A 16,931-nucleotide genomic window follows, 5' to 3' on the forward strand; every position below is an offset into this window, starting at 1 on the left:
ATGGTCTACAATTAAGAGAGGCCTCAAAATGCAAAGCACCGATAACACTCAAGGACAGAAAGGTCATATTCGAACAGATGTGAAAACGCATCTGCAAAAGCCTGCATACCATATCATCATCTGTCAAACATGGTGGAGGCACTGGGTCTGTTTTTGGCATGGGTATGTTTAGCTGCCAATGGAACTGGGTCACTGATGTTTGGAGAGAGGTTTCTTTCAAAGGCAGAAATCCCCAACATGTAATACCACCCACAGAGTACTGCTGTTAAAACACATGTATGTATTATCTTATGCATGTAGTGTGACGGATGGGGTAGCTTAATGAGCTAATGACTAACCCTAACCCTAACCCTAAGCTAAGGTTAATGCACCATGCCATACCGATGACCTGTGTAATACCTGTGTAACATGAGTCTAATGTAAGTCAGTCTGGATAAAAGTGCCAGCCCAACATATGGGCAAAAATATTGGGACACCTACTCATTTACTGTTTATCCTGAAGTCAAAGGCATTAATTCAAAGGCATTATTTATTTTTGTTGGGGTAACTGTTTCTACTGTCCAGGCTTTTAATCAGATTTTGGAGGGGCATTGCAGATTTGATTGCATTCAGTTACAAGAGCATTAGTGAAGTTGGGATCCCCAACTCCCCAACCCATCCTTGGATGGAGCACCATCATTCCAAAGAAAACAGGCATGATGCCAATAGCTTGATTTTTGTCTGCTTCAGTCCTGAGTCCTATTCTACTTCCTATTCTATGTCCAATGGCAATACTTCATTGGCATTTGCACATTAGAAGGGGCGTCCACAAATATATATATATATATATAAATATAAGATGAAAATGGGTTGAAAAATGCAGAAGAATTCCTTTAAAACCAAGACTTATATACACAAAATAAAAGTCCTCAGCCAGCTGGGATAAAGTTAATGACGAAGTTCACTGTGTAACTCAGAAATGGCAACTTGAACGCATAAAAACAAACAAACAAAAAAAAGAAGAGATTGTGCTCGACTGTCGTCTTCAATCAAGGCTGTTTTTATCGAACCCGATGAAGACAGGAATAGCAGGGACGGCTATTGACAGAGTCTGCTGGCGTGAACTCTGCTCTGTAGGCTGATGAGGGCGGCCATATTGTGGGAAAGCGAGTTCAGGAGGAGATTAAATTAGAAACATTTTGATTAATCTGAGTCCTGGTGCTGTCACTCTTCCTCTCCTTCTCTCTTCCTTTTCCCCCTCCTGTCCATCCCTCACTCGCAGAGAAGCACCAGCGCTGTCAGTTGGTGCCTGTGGCCCATGTCGGCCCTGGGCCTCATCTCGGACTCCCGTTCTCTTTAGTGTCAGCTCGTGTGTGTGTGTGCGTGTGCGTGTGTAAAGGGGTCAGTCCTTCAGAAAGGGAACAAAAAAAAAATCAAGCACTAAATAGCCCCAAATGTTGTACTGTGGACGCTCCTAGAGAAAGGATCTATAAATGAAGAGTAGCCCATCAATCATTGTCATTTCATCTCTGGCCAGCCTGACCGCGGCTGACTAATGTCATTGTCTGTTACTGTCCAGAGCCCTGCTCCTCTCCTCTAATGTCAAACAGACGTTGACAAGTTCATATTGAGGCGTATGAGAGGGACACAATGTCACCTTTTTGACTTGTGGCGTGGGTTCGAGTGTATCGGAGCGCTGGAGCCTTTGTGTGCATATGTGCTTTATGTGGCTGAGGTTAGGGCTGTGCAATATATTGATTGTTAACCATCACCGCCATATCGCTGGAAGGCTTCAACCTTTAAATAAGCATCTCGTTTTCTGTGCTGTGAGTATTCTGCCCAATCAGAAGTGTTTCAGATATTCTGTCCATATTGTGCGGCCCAGAAATGCATCAAGGTACTGGCTGTGAGGGTTTTAGTAGGGCCTCACCATTATATCAGTGGATATCAGACAATATCAATAGTTATCGGTTATGATCAAAACATCACAAATTACCCAATTTCCCTTCCCAATTTTCTCAACCCAACTCACCCTACATCAGAAGTAATGGTCCCAACACTGGAAGGGTGAGGACTGACACACGTGCCTTCAGCCACCAACTCTTTTCGAACTGTCACTGACACTGACACTGAAGTCATGTGGAGAGAGTGAGCCATCTACCCACCAGGTGAGAGCAAGGCCAATTGTGCTCTCTTGGGCTCTGACTGCTGATGGCAGGCAGCACTTCAGGCAGCCATCATGACCAGAGAATCGTTTGAATTCCGGGTCATGATGGCAGGATAAGCCGCAATTGTATCGGGATCAACAACAACATTATTAATGGATGTACCGGATGTAACTTATGATCTCATAAAGGGGGTTGCCAGGTCCAGCAAAAACATTTTGAGCCTGAGGGTGGTTAAAACTTGCATTTGCAGAAACTGAAACTAAACTAAATTGTGTTTTGTGTTAAAAAAAAAACAGGGTTAAAACATGTTAAAAAAATAGTAAATACTTTTATACCCTGACACTCTTCTATTGACACATATTACTCTAGGATATTTCTGGATTATTGCCCTTATAAGCAATGTCTTTTTTTACTTGCTAGCAACTCAACCATCACATGAACATGCATTCAGCATGGTTTATGTTTCAGCACATTTTAAAAGCACCCCCAAACAAGGATTCTTCATTTTCACCCAGGACAGTGTTTTTAAAACAGGTCTGGATTGGCAGGAAATTGCTAATCTGGCAACCCTGGCCACCTGTCTCACTGAGGAACCTTAAACCTCTGTTTAACAATATGCACTATAGCAGCACAGGCTGCAAAACACCATCATAAAACTGTGTAAACTACATACTGTTAGCCGACTGTTAAGCCCCTCATAAATGCTGTCAGCCACACAATGTTTATACTGGTCGGTCCTTAGCTTTGCTCCCCGTGAAGATGATGTATGAGTTGTGAATCCATTCCAGCCACCTTCCTTTCTTCTTTAATGTGAATGACATGTTCGAGCTGGAACATCTTCTAGACATCACATGCCGACGCCATATTGACGTGAAATACTAACACTTAGTTGTGAGGTGTGGTGATCAAAATCCAACGTGTGCTAAACTTCTTAATGTGAACATTTACACAACGTGAAATTTTCGTGACATAGTTTGAAGGTGTAACCAAATATCAACATCGGTCCAACGTTGAAGCTTCATGTCAACCCAATGTTGGATTTGACGGCTATCTGACTTTGATTTCCAATCAAAATTCAACGTTTGTTCAATGTTGGGTTTTGACGTCAACCTGTTTGTCAATTTTAACTAAAATTCAATGTCTGTCCAACGTCTTTCTGACGTCAAATTGGGGAGAACCAACACTGCCAAGTTTGGGGTTCAGCCATAATTCTGATATATTCTGATTTCTCATTTATTAAGGTGAAATCCCCTGGACGAACAACATTCTGCTGCATGCATTAGACTGCTCATGTATTGCATTACTCAGGTGTTAGACTGCTCAACAGCCTTCTTAGGTTGGTAGTGTTTGCAGTATGCTCATAGCCTATATGTGCCTACTCATCTTGTAAAGGAAAAAGAACTACTCTTATTTGGTCACTGTTGGTATCCAGCATAGCTTGAGCTCCCCGAGTCACCTCAATATCCGTAGCCGCAATCCGGAATGCTGAACTTCATAGAAAAGGCTCTTTGTGGGATATGATGAATCAAGTCCATTACTTTGCAACATTTGCTCTCCTGTGATATTGTGCAGTGGAGAAGAAATGAGCGGTATGTTTCCAGCACGTAGCCCTTAAGCACAGGTGAGGGTTAAGCCTTGTTCTTGCATTCAGATGCAAACCGTGGACGCTCGGTAGGCCGCTGGCGCTGAATGGGCCCAGTCTGCAGTATAGGCCTTAAGCCCCGTCTGAAACGCTGCATTAGAATGAAAATAGCCCCCCTGAGCAGTGGGTGGATTAAGCAACGGGCCTGCTTATTTGCCCAGACCCTGATGTAATACCTAAGCCCACTAACCAAGGAGGAAAGTGAAAATGTGTTGTTGGATTTATTTAGCCCCCTTAATGGACAATAGCTGCATGGGCAGTGAGGGGGGAGTAGGGGCCTGGCCCAGCCGCGGTTTAGTGGCACGGGGTTGCTTTAATTAGGATGACCCTGGGGGGGGTCCTGGGCCTGCGGGCAGCCTGCTGAATGGACGAGGGGTTTATTTGGAATGGCCAGATTGAGACATTGGTTGACTAACGATGGGTCTATAGGGCAAGGCAAAGGATCTGTCTGGAAAAGTCGCATTCGGGGCTTTTTTTTAATTAAAGCATTAAAGGCATGAAGAAAAATATTTCAGTCAATAAATGATTAATATATTAATCATTTATCAATAAATGAATAATTTAAATAATTTAGCTCATTCGGTATAAACTGTAATTAGACTTGCTGATTAGCTAAATAAATAAGCTAAAAGATATGAATTTCACAAAAACTGCTAATTCGGTTTTTAGAGAAGATCATTGCTGGACAACAACACAATGACTTGATGAGGTCTACTTACCTTCCACTACATATGTGTATATTTACAGTCTGTAGACCATCTGTCACCCTCCACCCCATTCAGTATTGGTCAGTTTTTGACCCCAAGGCATGGTCAGATATTATTTGGGTGGTGGACCAATTGCATCACGGCACCAGTAATTGAACACCATGCATAGTTTTAAATGAATCATTCAATAAATGTTAAGCCGTCAGTCTGACCCCAACTTCAAATGCTAAACTGCTCTGAATCAGGGGAAGAAAGCTGGTAAGCTCAGTTAGCAGGAGAACAGTCTGCTCACCACAGAGTATCAGATCAGACAGTTCGGTACAGCTGCTATTGGCAACCTGCTGAGTGGAGCGACTGGTGTTGGGAGTAGCAGAAAGCCAAAATACGAGAGCGGTTCTGCTGTGTTTGGACTCGTAGCCGGCTATCTAGGCTTAGATTAGTTAGCTAGCAGGCGATACACCACAGCATGGACCGTCTTCCAGCTAACTCAGGTTCAAAGGTATATTGCACATCAGTAATCGCTGCTAGGTTGAGTGTGGGCAATGTTCCACCATCCAAAAATATCCAACTGTCATCAACCAACTGTCTCCAGCCTCTGGAACCGGAACTCCAGTCAGTCAACTGTCGAGGTTTCTAATTGGATGAATGCTTACTCATTTGATGCTTCTTTGGTCTGAAATGCAAGTTGACAGTACCTCCCTTGTCGTAACTAGCACACCTGTGTCCAGGTGGACCTGCTTCAGGTGAAGGTTGCTCTGAGGAGCGATGATGAAGTGACTGTGTTCTCTAAAGCTTGTCTCTCTCTCCACAAACCCATACCTACACACAAACAGACGCAGACCGCGCGCAGAAACACGGGATGGATGAGTTCATCTCAGCGAACCCCTGCAACTTCGACCACTCCTCGCTCTTCGAGATGGTGCAGCGCCTCACGCTGGACCACAGACTGAACGACTCCTACTCCTGTCTGGTACTTGTACACTGTGCACACTGATCATTTCCATCATATTCAAACCGTACAGAAATATCTCGTCTTCTGTTTACAGACATACAATATATGGACAAAAGTATTGGGACACCTTGTAATCATTGAATAAAATAAAAAAGCGCCTTTCCACACATCAGTGAAAGAATGGGTGGTTCTAAGGAGCTCACTGAGTTCCAGCGTGATTCTGTAACAGAAGCCACAGCTGCAACAACAAGAAGTCTGCTGGTGGAAGTTCTTCCCTCCTAGATCTTCCACCATCAACTGTGAGTGTTATTGAACAGTGGAAGCATTTAGGAACCACAGCAGCTCAGCCAAGAGGCTACAGAACAGGGTCGCTTGAGGAACATAAATGTTGACTGAGTGACTGCAGAGTTCCAGACCTGCTGTTGGAGCTGCAAAGGGGGACTTATGGATTTAGAATGGGACGTCATAAAATATCGTGAAAATGTTCAGATGAAAATTGGATGATGATTTGGCAAACCAGGTGTTCTACTTCTAGACTTGAATCCTGTGAATCCTGAAATGCCCGATCTCATCTGTCCGATCCCATCCCCTCCCCTTTTTCCTTCCTGTATCCCCCTCCAGGGCTGGTTTAGTCCTGGCCAGGTGTTTGTACTGGACGAGTACTGTGCCAGAAATGGTGTGCGGGGGTGCCACAGACACCTGTGCTACCTGAGCGATCTGCTGGAGAGGGCTGAGAACGGAGCCATGATCGACCCTACGCTGCTCCACTACAGCTTCGCCTTCTGCGCTTCACATGTACACGGCAACAGGTACGCTGTAGAGGAAAGGAACGAGGTTAACGGGAAGTGTTTTTGTGAGATCTGGATTTTTTGCATGATTGTCCACTTTCTGATTCATCACAAATACCCCCAAAGACTCTCTCTCTCTTCATGCTATGCCCTCCATTTATCTCATTCTGATGTTTCTCTTGAGGAATTCTCATGCGATCTATATCTCTGCATTCATCATTTCTGTTTCTCCCCTCTTTTCTTTCTCTCTCTTTCCAAGACACGGTCATTTCCCCCTGCCTAAAGTCTTCCCTCTCCTCCCTCTCTATCTCGCTATCCATCCACTCTCCACTCACGGAGAGAGAAAGAGGTAGGGTGAAGTTCCAGCACACAGTAGTCCCACGAAGCTGTCAACCTTTTCCAGCCCTTTACTTTCCTCTCCGGATTAGATCATGTAGTCTTTTTTTTCCAGGATTAACCCTTAGAAGTTGAACGCTACTGACTGTGCATTACTGTACTGCTCAAGTTTGATGATGTAGTTACATACGCCATAACATTAGCACCACAGGTGACAGGTGAAGTGAAAAACATGGGTTATCGTCATCTTCAGCGGCGTCCGTCTAGGGGTGTTAGGCAGCAAGTGAACAGTCAGTTCTTAAAGGTGATGTCGCTGTAAAAACCATCATTCTCTGGAATCCAATACTTTTATGACTTCACTAATGCTCTTGTCCATGAATACAATCAAATCCTCACTGCAATCCTCCACAATCTGGTAGAAAGCCCTCCCTAGACAGTACAGACCATTCCTAAACATGCCAAGCACCAAAGCATGCTAAGCTCTTTTTAAATACCCTTGATGTCAGAAGAAATAGCGAATGAGCAGGCGTCCCAATGACCTTTGTCATTTAAGTATATCTCAATCAAACATTTTTTTAATGTAAACAAAAGTGGTTCTTCATGTTTTATCAGCTGATTACTCTACCAATGACTGTCTACTGTCTGGTAGGTTCTGTTTAGACTACAGTGTCTGTCCAAGGCATCTTCTCGAGGCTCCTTAGGTTTCGAATTTCCCATCCTCACCTGATCATCTACCCATTTTCATATCTGTTCATGTTTATACTTTATTACTGTTCACGTCTGTTTTAGTTTGGTCATAATTACTCGTTTTACTCTGTTCGTGTTCTGTTGATTTGCATGTCTCACAACTTCTCTTTTATTTCTCACCCGACCTCACGCTGTCACAACCCTTGCAAATGCTTGTGTGTGTGTGCATGTGGCATAAAGTAAGAGAGTGTGCGAGCTGCTGAAATGGCCCATGTCAGAGGCTGAGCTCCTCAGTGCTCTGTACCCCTCGTCCCCTTCCGACCCTCCCACCCCCTCTAAAAAAGAGCTCCGAATCATGGAGTCGAGGAGAAAGAGGGACTCTAAGTCGCAGATGGCCGCAGGGCTCAGAAGGTGAGGCTGAACGTAATGTGGTGCTCTTGTTTGATCCTGATGTTAGTTTCCTAGAATGTGGTTGCTTACAACCATTTTATAGCTACCCCCACCCCAACTCCTGAGACGGGTGGTCCAGCCAGCTGAAACGAAACATCTGAGAAACATCATTCAGTAGGATATGACTATTTGTGTTGTTGATGATCCTCCATAACCCGCCCCTCCCGCCCCACCGTGTTTGTGCTGTAGAGCAGAGGTTCTCAATCCCAGAACCCCACACTGTGCAATCCTTTATGTAACTCACCTGATTACACTGATTGACCTAAGGAAGGAAAAACATGCATGTGTTGGGTCTGGTGTGCCGAAACACAGACGTGTCCAAAGCATCAGGAAAGAATGTGGTCATTAGGACTGGCTTTGGGGTCCGTTGTGTATCGGTTTATCTACCTGCCTGTCTATCTAATAAACACACACACATCTCTCTGTCTATTCATGCATCCATCCATCCATCCATCTATTCACCTATTCATCCATCCATCCATTCATCTGTCCATACATTTATCTATCCATCCATCCATTTATCTATCCATCCAGCCATTCATCTATCCATCCATCCATCTATTCATCCATCCATCCATCTATCCATCCATTTATCTATTCATCCATCCATCCATCCATTCATCTATTTATTCATCCATCCATTCATCTATCCATCCATTTATCTATCCATCTATCTATCTATCCATCCATTCATCCATCCATCCATTCATCTATTCATCCATTCATCTTTCCATCCATCTATCTATCTCTCCATCCATCCATCCATTCATCTATCTATCCATCCATTCATGCATCCATCCATCCATCTATCCATTTATCTATCCATCTATTTATCTATCCATCCATCCATCCATCCATGCATCCATCCATGCATCCATTCATCTATCCATGAATCCATCCATTCATCTGTGCATATGCATCTATCTATCTATTTGTCTATCTGTCTGTCTATCTATCTGTCTGTCTGTCTATCTATCTATCTAAACACACTGAAACAAATAGACATATAAAATGTGCCATAAGGCCACATTTCCCCCCTAATGTGTTCAATTACACATAAAATATGCAGCAGTGTGTTCTCAGAAGATACACCCTGAATTAAAATCAACCAAATCATATAATGTGATCATGGGGTGCCCACATTTTTGCACACCACTGTACATATGTGTCTGTATCGGTGTGTGCTGTGTGTGCTTTGACATGAAGGAAGTAGAAAGGTTTAGACTAGAAGTCTGTCAGTCTAGCAGATGATGAAGTTGAGGTGGGCCGTGTGTGTGTGTGTGTGCGTGCTTGATAGACAGTGATGGAGCTGAAGTGGGCTGTCTGTTTGCGTCCCGTTATGATAAGCTCGGACAGGAAGACACGTGTAGCTCCAAGTCAGGGGGGGGGGATGGGGGGAGAGAGAGAGAGAGAGAGAGAGAGAGAGAGATAGAGATAGAGAGATAGAGATAGAGATAGAGAGAGGAGATGGGGACCTCTGACAATCTGTCAGGCTGTCAGTCCTGACCTGAAGGCAGAGCGGTGTTAGTGTCCTCCCTCTACCCCTCCCCTGTCTCGTACTCCCTCTCTCTTTTGTCTCTCCCTCTCTTGGCCTCCATCCCGCTCCCTCTACCCTCTCGCTCTCTATCCTTCACCTCTTTCTTTTGCCCCCCGTCGCTGTTGTAGGCTAAGGAACCCCTCTGCTTAAGCTTAAACAACAGGTTCATCTGACCCCCAGTCTGTCTCAGTCTAGACCTTTAGCCCTGGTGCCAGAGGCAAGGGAGCGCTATCATTACAAGCATGTATATAAACACACACACGCACACACACACACACACATACACACACACACACACACACACACACACACATCATACCTGTAAACACTGGGATTTGTAAATAAGGGTGTTTTTGGCCTTTCCTACCCCACCACCCCTACCACTGTCCACTTCTCCATCTTATTCATCTTCATCTCCATCTTATTCATCTTCATCTCCATCTTCTTCTTCATCTCCATCTTCTTCTTATGTATGTTCCTCTTCATATTCATCATCTTCTCCATCTTCATCCCCATCTTCTTCTAAGTCTTCTCCTTCTTCATCTACATCTTCTTCTTTGTCATATTCTTCTTCATCTTCATCTCCATCTTCATCTTCTTCTACCATTACTTGTTCTGTTGGCCGATGCCGTTAAAGCAAAAACCCCTGATATTTAAACAGGAGAGCAGCGGGAGAGAAGGGTAAAGTAAGGGAGAATTCGGGAGGGTTGACAGGTATAACACACACACACACACACACACACACACACTCACAAACATACAGTAATGGTGTAACTGCAGATGGCATTACAGTGTGGATCTCAGTGATGTAGGATATGCTACTACCTCCTCATTACCATATCTGGATTACCATATTTAATAACACCCAGTGTTATATGGGGCCTCATTTGCATACCACTATGAATATGCATGATGGCATGTAGTGCTATGATAATGGTAGCGCAGCCTGTTCCCAAGCAGAACGTGTCTTAAAGGGTGAAATGTTAATTAGTGTGACATGTATTAATTAATTTATTAATTCATTAATTTTGATTTCTTAGATATTTGGTTAATTATTTCATCTGTTCTGCATTGTCACACACACAAACACACACACACACACACACACACACACACATAATCTATACTTATCTAGAATCACCTGCACACATTTTAATACACATACACATACACATATATATATATACACACACACATACACATACCGACAGTGGCTGGCTCTTCATGGTTTGCGACAGGGTGATGTGAGCAGAGTGTGTGTGACAGAGCAGGCGCGGGAGGCCGTGACAGCCTCTGAAGAGCAGGAGACGTGACACACCCCTCATCACTCCCAGAGAGAGAGTGTGGTTTGTGTGTGTGTGTGTGTGTGTGTGTGTTGGGGGGGGTGACTGTGGCTGTCACACTAGACAGGGGGTCCACCGCTGTATGTATGTATGTATGTATGTGTGTGATAGTATGTGTGTGTGTGCTTTGGGGGTGTTTTTTGGGGGTGGTGGAGTGACAGGGTTGCTCCTCAGCTTCCAAACACCTCTGGATCCTGATGGGTGGGGAGCTGTGGTATGTGTGAAGGCAGAGAGGAAGTGTACACGTCCGAGCCCTGATGGATCCATTGAAATCAGTCCGGCTCGGCGGGCTGCAGGAGAACCATCATCTGTAGGAGATGCGTGCTGTGAAGAATATAAAGAGCTTCAGATCTCACTTATAAACAATAGACCAGCATTCGCTTGTTTACTGCAGTATCCAGCTCTCCACAGGGGTCAGTTCTGTGATACCAGACGTGTTGTCACATATACATTCAGAGGCTTCAGCCTGGTCCAGTTTAACTAGTAGGTATGTGTTTGTGTCCACGTCAGCCACAGTAAACTGGACCAGCATTTCTGTGCAGTACTGTGCAAAGGTTTAAGGCACCTGTTAAGAATACACAATGTCCAAATGTTTGTGGACACCCCTTCTAATGAATACATTAAGCTATTTGAAAAGTGCACCCCTTGCTGACATAAATGTGCAAATGCACACACACAGAGTCCTAGTCCCTGTAGAGAAGTGCTGCCAATAGAATAGGACGCTCTGGAACCTATTGGCACCGTGCTGCCTAATGCCAGGCGTGGGCTAGAGAGGTATAGAGCCCCCCAGCACTGAGCTGTGGAGCAGTGGAAGAACTGTGTTCTCTGGAATGATGGATGCTGCTCCATCCAGTACTTTTGGGATGAGTTGGGGAGTTGGGGGAGCCTTCTTCCCTGGACAGTAGAGACAGTTACTCCCACAAAGGCAGGATCCACTCATTCAGTCCCCTTGATTTCAGAAGAAACAATGAATGAATGAGCCGGTGTGGTGTCCCAATACTTTTGTCCATATAAATCTGTGTGTTTCATGTGAAGCAAAACTTTGTAAACACGAGACACTGCAGTTTAGCCTCTTTCCCACCATCTGGCCATATGTCGAGAGCCCATCACACAGATGAGGCCAATCTGCAGGAGAAAAGGAGAGATCTGATTGGCTGCTGGCTAATTTGTCTAATCCCTAAACGGCATGGTGGTACAGCGAAGCTCTGAGGTGAGCGTTCCCACAGTCTCTGCTGAATAGGTGCTGAGGAAGCAAAATAATGGTAATGGTAATTGTAGCATCTTCTCCACTGGCCTCAGGTAAACAGCCCTGCTGTGGGTGAGAAGAATGGATGTGTGTCTGTGTGTGTGTGTGTAATCCCTTCTGGAAGACGACTGGGTATGAATGAACCATCCACTCTCTCACACACACACTTAGGTGTTTTTTTCAACATTCAGTGAAATTCAGTGTAATTACTACACACCAACACCTGCCTCCCCCCACATACAAACAAACACACATGCTTCCACCCCTGCATATGCAGTCAAATACAGTTACACACGCCCCCTGACCGGGATCCTGTGTTTGTTGACTTCACGTGACCCAGAGCTTCACCCCGTGTGAGTGTCTGTAGCCTTTGTGACCTCAGCCAGTTGAGCGACAGTGATAACTCAGCTGTGTGTTTGTGTGTTTGTGTGTGTGTGTGTGTGTGAACGTTCTGCTGCAGGCCCGATGGAATTGGCACTGTCACAGTGGAGGAGCGTGAACGCTTCGAGGACATTAAAGAAAGACTGCGAGTGCTGCTGGAGAACCAGATCACACATTTCAGGTAAGATAAATAAACAAATTAATTAATTAATTAATCAATTAATTAATTAATAGATAACAGACCAGGTTTTCCAAAGCTGGTCCAGTGTCAATATATATGGATGTGAACATGGATGCTAGTTGATGTTGTATAATTCCACCCTCAGCTTTCTCCTCACCCCATGTCTTGTGCTCTCATTGGCTGTAGCTAGTCGCTGCACCAACATCCACTCACAACACTTTTCACACTACCGGATTTAGAGTATTCGGCAGGTCCAGATATTAAGCCTGACAGATATTTGTCGGGGGTGGAATCCCGTCTTTCAGCAGTTCACACAAAGCAACCGAGCCAGCAGTGAGCGAATGCCGATTTGCCTCCGACCTGAGTCTGCAACTCAACAATCAGGGCTGAAGTCGCATAGTGTGAACCTGCCATTTAGGAATTTCCTAATGCTGTGCAATCACTCTGCATGTCCTTCTTCTAGATTTGATGCTAATTTGTTAGATTGTGCTTCTGAAGTTCACTTGTAAGCATTCTGAATAGTCATAAAATTATATATATATATATATATATATATATATATATATATATATATAGCTACAATATTTAGAGATGACAAGAACTCTACTGTAATGAGTTTTAATAAATTGCTTATTTTTCCCACCATCCCTAAGGTACTGTTTTCCATTTGGACGGCCAGAAGGAGCTCTGAAGGCTACTCTTTCTCTGCTAGAGAGGGTGGGTTGTCTACCACACTCATATCATTGCTATATAGCAACTATGTGATTTACAGTAGATCTACTCTCAAAAATCTATCAACACTCTTGATCAGGATTAAAGTACAGAGCAATCCTGCTCAACCAATAAGAATTTGCTGATGAAATTTCTGCTGAAATGTGGTTATTACACACTGGAAGGTCATTGTTCAAATCTGTGCACTTATCACTTCTTGCACATGGAATTATGGAGATTTTTTAAAAAGGGGATATCATTTTCCTGATTCAAAAAATAATACAAAATACAAAAAATACATAAACATTACAAATATATATATAAATATTAACTATTATAATATATATGCTCAAATGTTTTATATGTTTTTAAAATCTATAATTTAAAAATAACTGATCATTTAAAAAAATTTAAAGAAATTAATCAAGCAGTTAAGTCTTTGTCTTTTTCTCTAGGTGCTCATGAAGGATATCGTGACGCCGGTCCCACAGGAAGAGGTGAAAACCGTGATCCGGAAGTGTCTGGAACAGGCGGCGTTGGTCAACTATCAGCGGCTCTCAGAGTACGCCAAAGTGGAAGGTACAGAACACCGAAACTCAGTCCCTTGTCTTTCACAATGGTGCGGAGGACACTGAACTACTTTACTGAATGTCTTGGTGTGTGAGACACTGTTTCAGTGTCAGTATAATGTGGTATGTGATGCTTATATTGTGATATTACTGGGTTAGACGGATTGCAGGTACTATTGACATTATTGGCAGTATTGGCAGCTGATCACGGTCTGATTTTCTAGCCAGGTTTAAAGTAGAAATTCCACCAATTCTTTAAAAGTTCTGCAGAATTCAAGTCATTTTGAGGGAGCTGGTGTGAAATTATTTATTGTGGAAAGACTTACGGACACATATCTCTTTACAGGAGTGCTATATATATATATATACACTTTGCTTTACAATGACCTGTGTGTATTTCTGTTGTCACTATCATGCATGGAAATACTTCTTAATTTTCAACAGAAGTCAATTTTAAAAGATTTGATTCCAAGTCTTTTTGGAGCTTTTCTATTGGTCCATTTATCATGAACTTAATTAATACAATGTAAAACAACTAGCAGATTCAGAAAGTAAAAAATGGTATGACAATATCATAAGTATCTCAAGCATTTAGCAGTGTGTTAATTTAGTAACAGTAAATAAGGAAGCTTTTAGAGGCATTCAACCATTTTACTAACCACCTTTCCCCACCACTGTGGACAATTCTGACTTGCTAAGTTTCTTCAGGACAAAGCATTTCACACCAAACCACCCTGAATGACTCTTTAGCCTAAATGTTCAATTACGCAGACAAAGAAAAAAGCAGTGGAATTTCCCTTTAAAATGTGTAAAAAGAGTACTGTTGATTGTGTATTGTGAATTCTGGGAAATTCACACTGGAGGAGGTGTGTGCTACATTTGATGTTGGGCCTTATGATGACCACTATAAGGAAAATCAGCTCTATTTGGAATATAGAAACTAAAAACAACAATAACCGAGTAGATGTCTTCGCTGCAAGAGGTCTCAGATCGGGTTTTGCAGCAGTTGATGTTGCAGAGTTGAGGGACGGTAGAGACGGTGAATTCTGTTTAGAGACAGTGAATGCTAAGATCTTAAAGGGCCCATATGCGTTCTCTAAAAGCTTGATGTAATACTGTAACACAGCTGAAATCCAAACATACCAAACATACCTTTCACTCCTAGTCTATTCAGCCTATGTATGGAACCTAAACCTAAACTAATGAAGCTCTTAACACTCCAAGGCTTATCACACACTATGGTGTATTACTCAGTAACTACAGGGACTTCTGTACAAACTTGTGGGGCTATTCTTTGGTAACAGGAGTTCTGTAAGAACACTTTCGGCCCACCGGAGGTCCATGGCCCTTTTAAGGGGTTAAGCATACAGCATTTTAGCCTCTGACTGTTCACATTAAAGTTATAAGGAGTGTTTCAACACAAACTGCCCTTTGAGTGAGGCGAAAAACAGAGCAGCCAGTCAGACCAGATCTTATTTACATATTAAAGGCATAGTAGCAGAAATAAGAATTTCATTTTAAAAGAGAGGCTGGAAAAAGGTCACTGTATATTAGACTGTTTTACATATTCTGTACTGTGCAAAAGCCTTAGATACCTTATAAAGCTGCTGATCTTGGCAGTAAGTGGTTATTTACTCAGTAAAACACTAATAATAATAAAAGTCATGATTTTTCCATCACTGTTTTTATTAGAACATCTCCAAAGTTCTCCTCATTGAGTCTAGTATTATTTATAGTCATCATATCAACACCTGGTTTGGTAAATCAGGGCTTAATGATAAATATGATGATAAGGCTAAATCAGATGAACTGCTGCTGATGGAGTTGAACACATCCACGCTGTGCTGGCTGGACTGGGGGGGCGTCCAGGAGAAACCTGGAGGAACCGAGCTCTGTACTTCAGACTAGCTCACCGACTCTCCGAGATCTCACTACTTTCTTCAGAATGAGAAGCTCTTGTTCCTTTTTACTGGATTTATGTTCACCTGTTCTGAGGAGATCTGGAGTTTCTACACTAACCTGCTAACCTGAGAGAAATGGCGTTAAATACTGTGATTAGGTACCCTGGTACCTTCTGCGCTGTACTGCATGTCACATAGTGGAGCTTAAGGACATAGAATAGGAGCAAGAATTAGCATATGGGCCTTTTAAGATTGCAATGTCTGTCCGTCTCAGTGCTTTAGCCTAGCTTTTGGTCACCCCTTCAAAACTGCTGATTTGTCTGATAACAGGTGATCTGTTCCTCCTCCCTGTCTGAACTGCATTGGTGCGGCTTTTACTTTGATATCTATGTTTTAGTGTGACTGACTCGGTCACAGGTTCCTGTTCTAGAGCTGTGTGAGTAAAAATGCATTCAATTCCCTTTCTGAAATCCTGCGCTCGACTCCTTTGCCTCGCTGCCCTCTGTCTGACCTTCACCTCTTTCCCGTGGTAGCTGCCAGGCGACGAGAGGATGCATAGCAAGCTAACACCTCCTTCCTGAGCCAAATCACCTGCTGCTTATCCCTGCTTTGTAGTCTCTTCTGCCTTACCTGGGTTTTGACACTCCTTGTGCCTCTGTCTCTCTCTCTCTGTCTCTCCTGTTCCCCTTGTTTATTGGTTTTGCTGCCTAATTCAGCAAATCTCTCTTCACAGCACGCTGTAAAAGTATAAAGATCCTTGAGGAACTTTTGGAGATCCTTCAATTTAAGAAAAAAAGGTTCCTGGAAGGTTCCTCACAGCATCTTAAGAGGTTCCTCCACAGTTTCAGACACAGTTTCAGAGTTTCAGCACATCCAAAAGAGCATCCAAAAGGATCTTATGCTTTTAACAGTGCAGTTTAAGAGCCAATACACAATGTGTATGAGTAACCTCTCGTATGTGCGCTTCATGTGAGAAGTTATTTTTGTAGACATAGACAGTGCTAATATAATTTCACTATATAATGTAGATGCAATTCAAATGCAATTCAGTCCCACGTAACACATTTAATTACTCCAATTAGCTGCATAGGTTGAGTTGCATAGGTAACTCAGTAGTTTAGAAAAGTCTGTAGTTTTGGCCTTTTTTTGTTTATTTTGATAGCGAGATATGAAAAAATCATGCCAAAATTTTAACAGAAATCCAGAAATACGTAATGTTGAATTAAAGCATGCATTTTTAGATAAATAACTAAAAACTACATACATATAAAAAGATGCAGTTATTCCAAAGCAATGATCATAAAACCTATGTCTATAAAGAAATAGCAGAGGCCAATGGAGATACTGAAGAAA

At 43.0% G+C, this 16,931-nt stretch overlaps 1 protein-coding gene across 6 annotated transcripts in view; it reads left to right on the forward strand.

Moving 5' to 3' along the window:
* The window catches only part of cadpsa (Ca2+-dependent activator protein for secretion a), a 146,264-nt gene that overhangs the window by 87,971 nt on the left and 41,362 nt on the right, over positions 1 to 16,931 (forward strand). For all 6 annotated transcript variants that reach the window (XM_072666486.1, XM_072666484.1, XM_072666481.1 and 3 more), the window contains exons 12-16: positions 5,330 to 5,466; positions 6,070 to 6,257; positions 12,296 to 12,397; positions 13,051 to 13,114; positions 13,564 to 13,687. In XM_072666486.1, coding sequence (XP_072522587.1) covers positions 5,330 to 5,466; positions 6,070 to 6,257; positions 12,296 to 12,397; positions 13,051 to 13,114; positions 13,564 to 13,687 — 615 coding nt within the window. The remainder of the gene's footprint in view (positions 1 to 5,329; positions 5,467 to 6,069; positions 6,258 to 12,295; positions 12,398 to 13,050; positions 13,115 to 13,563; positions 13,688 to 16,931) is intronic.

The sequence above is a fragment of the Salminus brasiliensis genome, chromosome 21 (assembly GCF_030463535.1).
Source record: "Salminus brasiliensis chromosome 21, fSalBra1.hap2, whole genome shotgun sequence".
Taxonomy (NCBI): domain Eukaryota; kingdom Metazoa; phylum Chordata; class Actinopteri; order Characiformes; family Bryconidae; genus Salminus; species Salminus brasiliensis.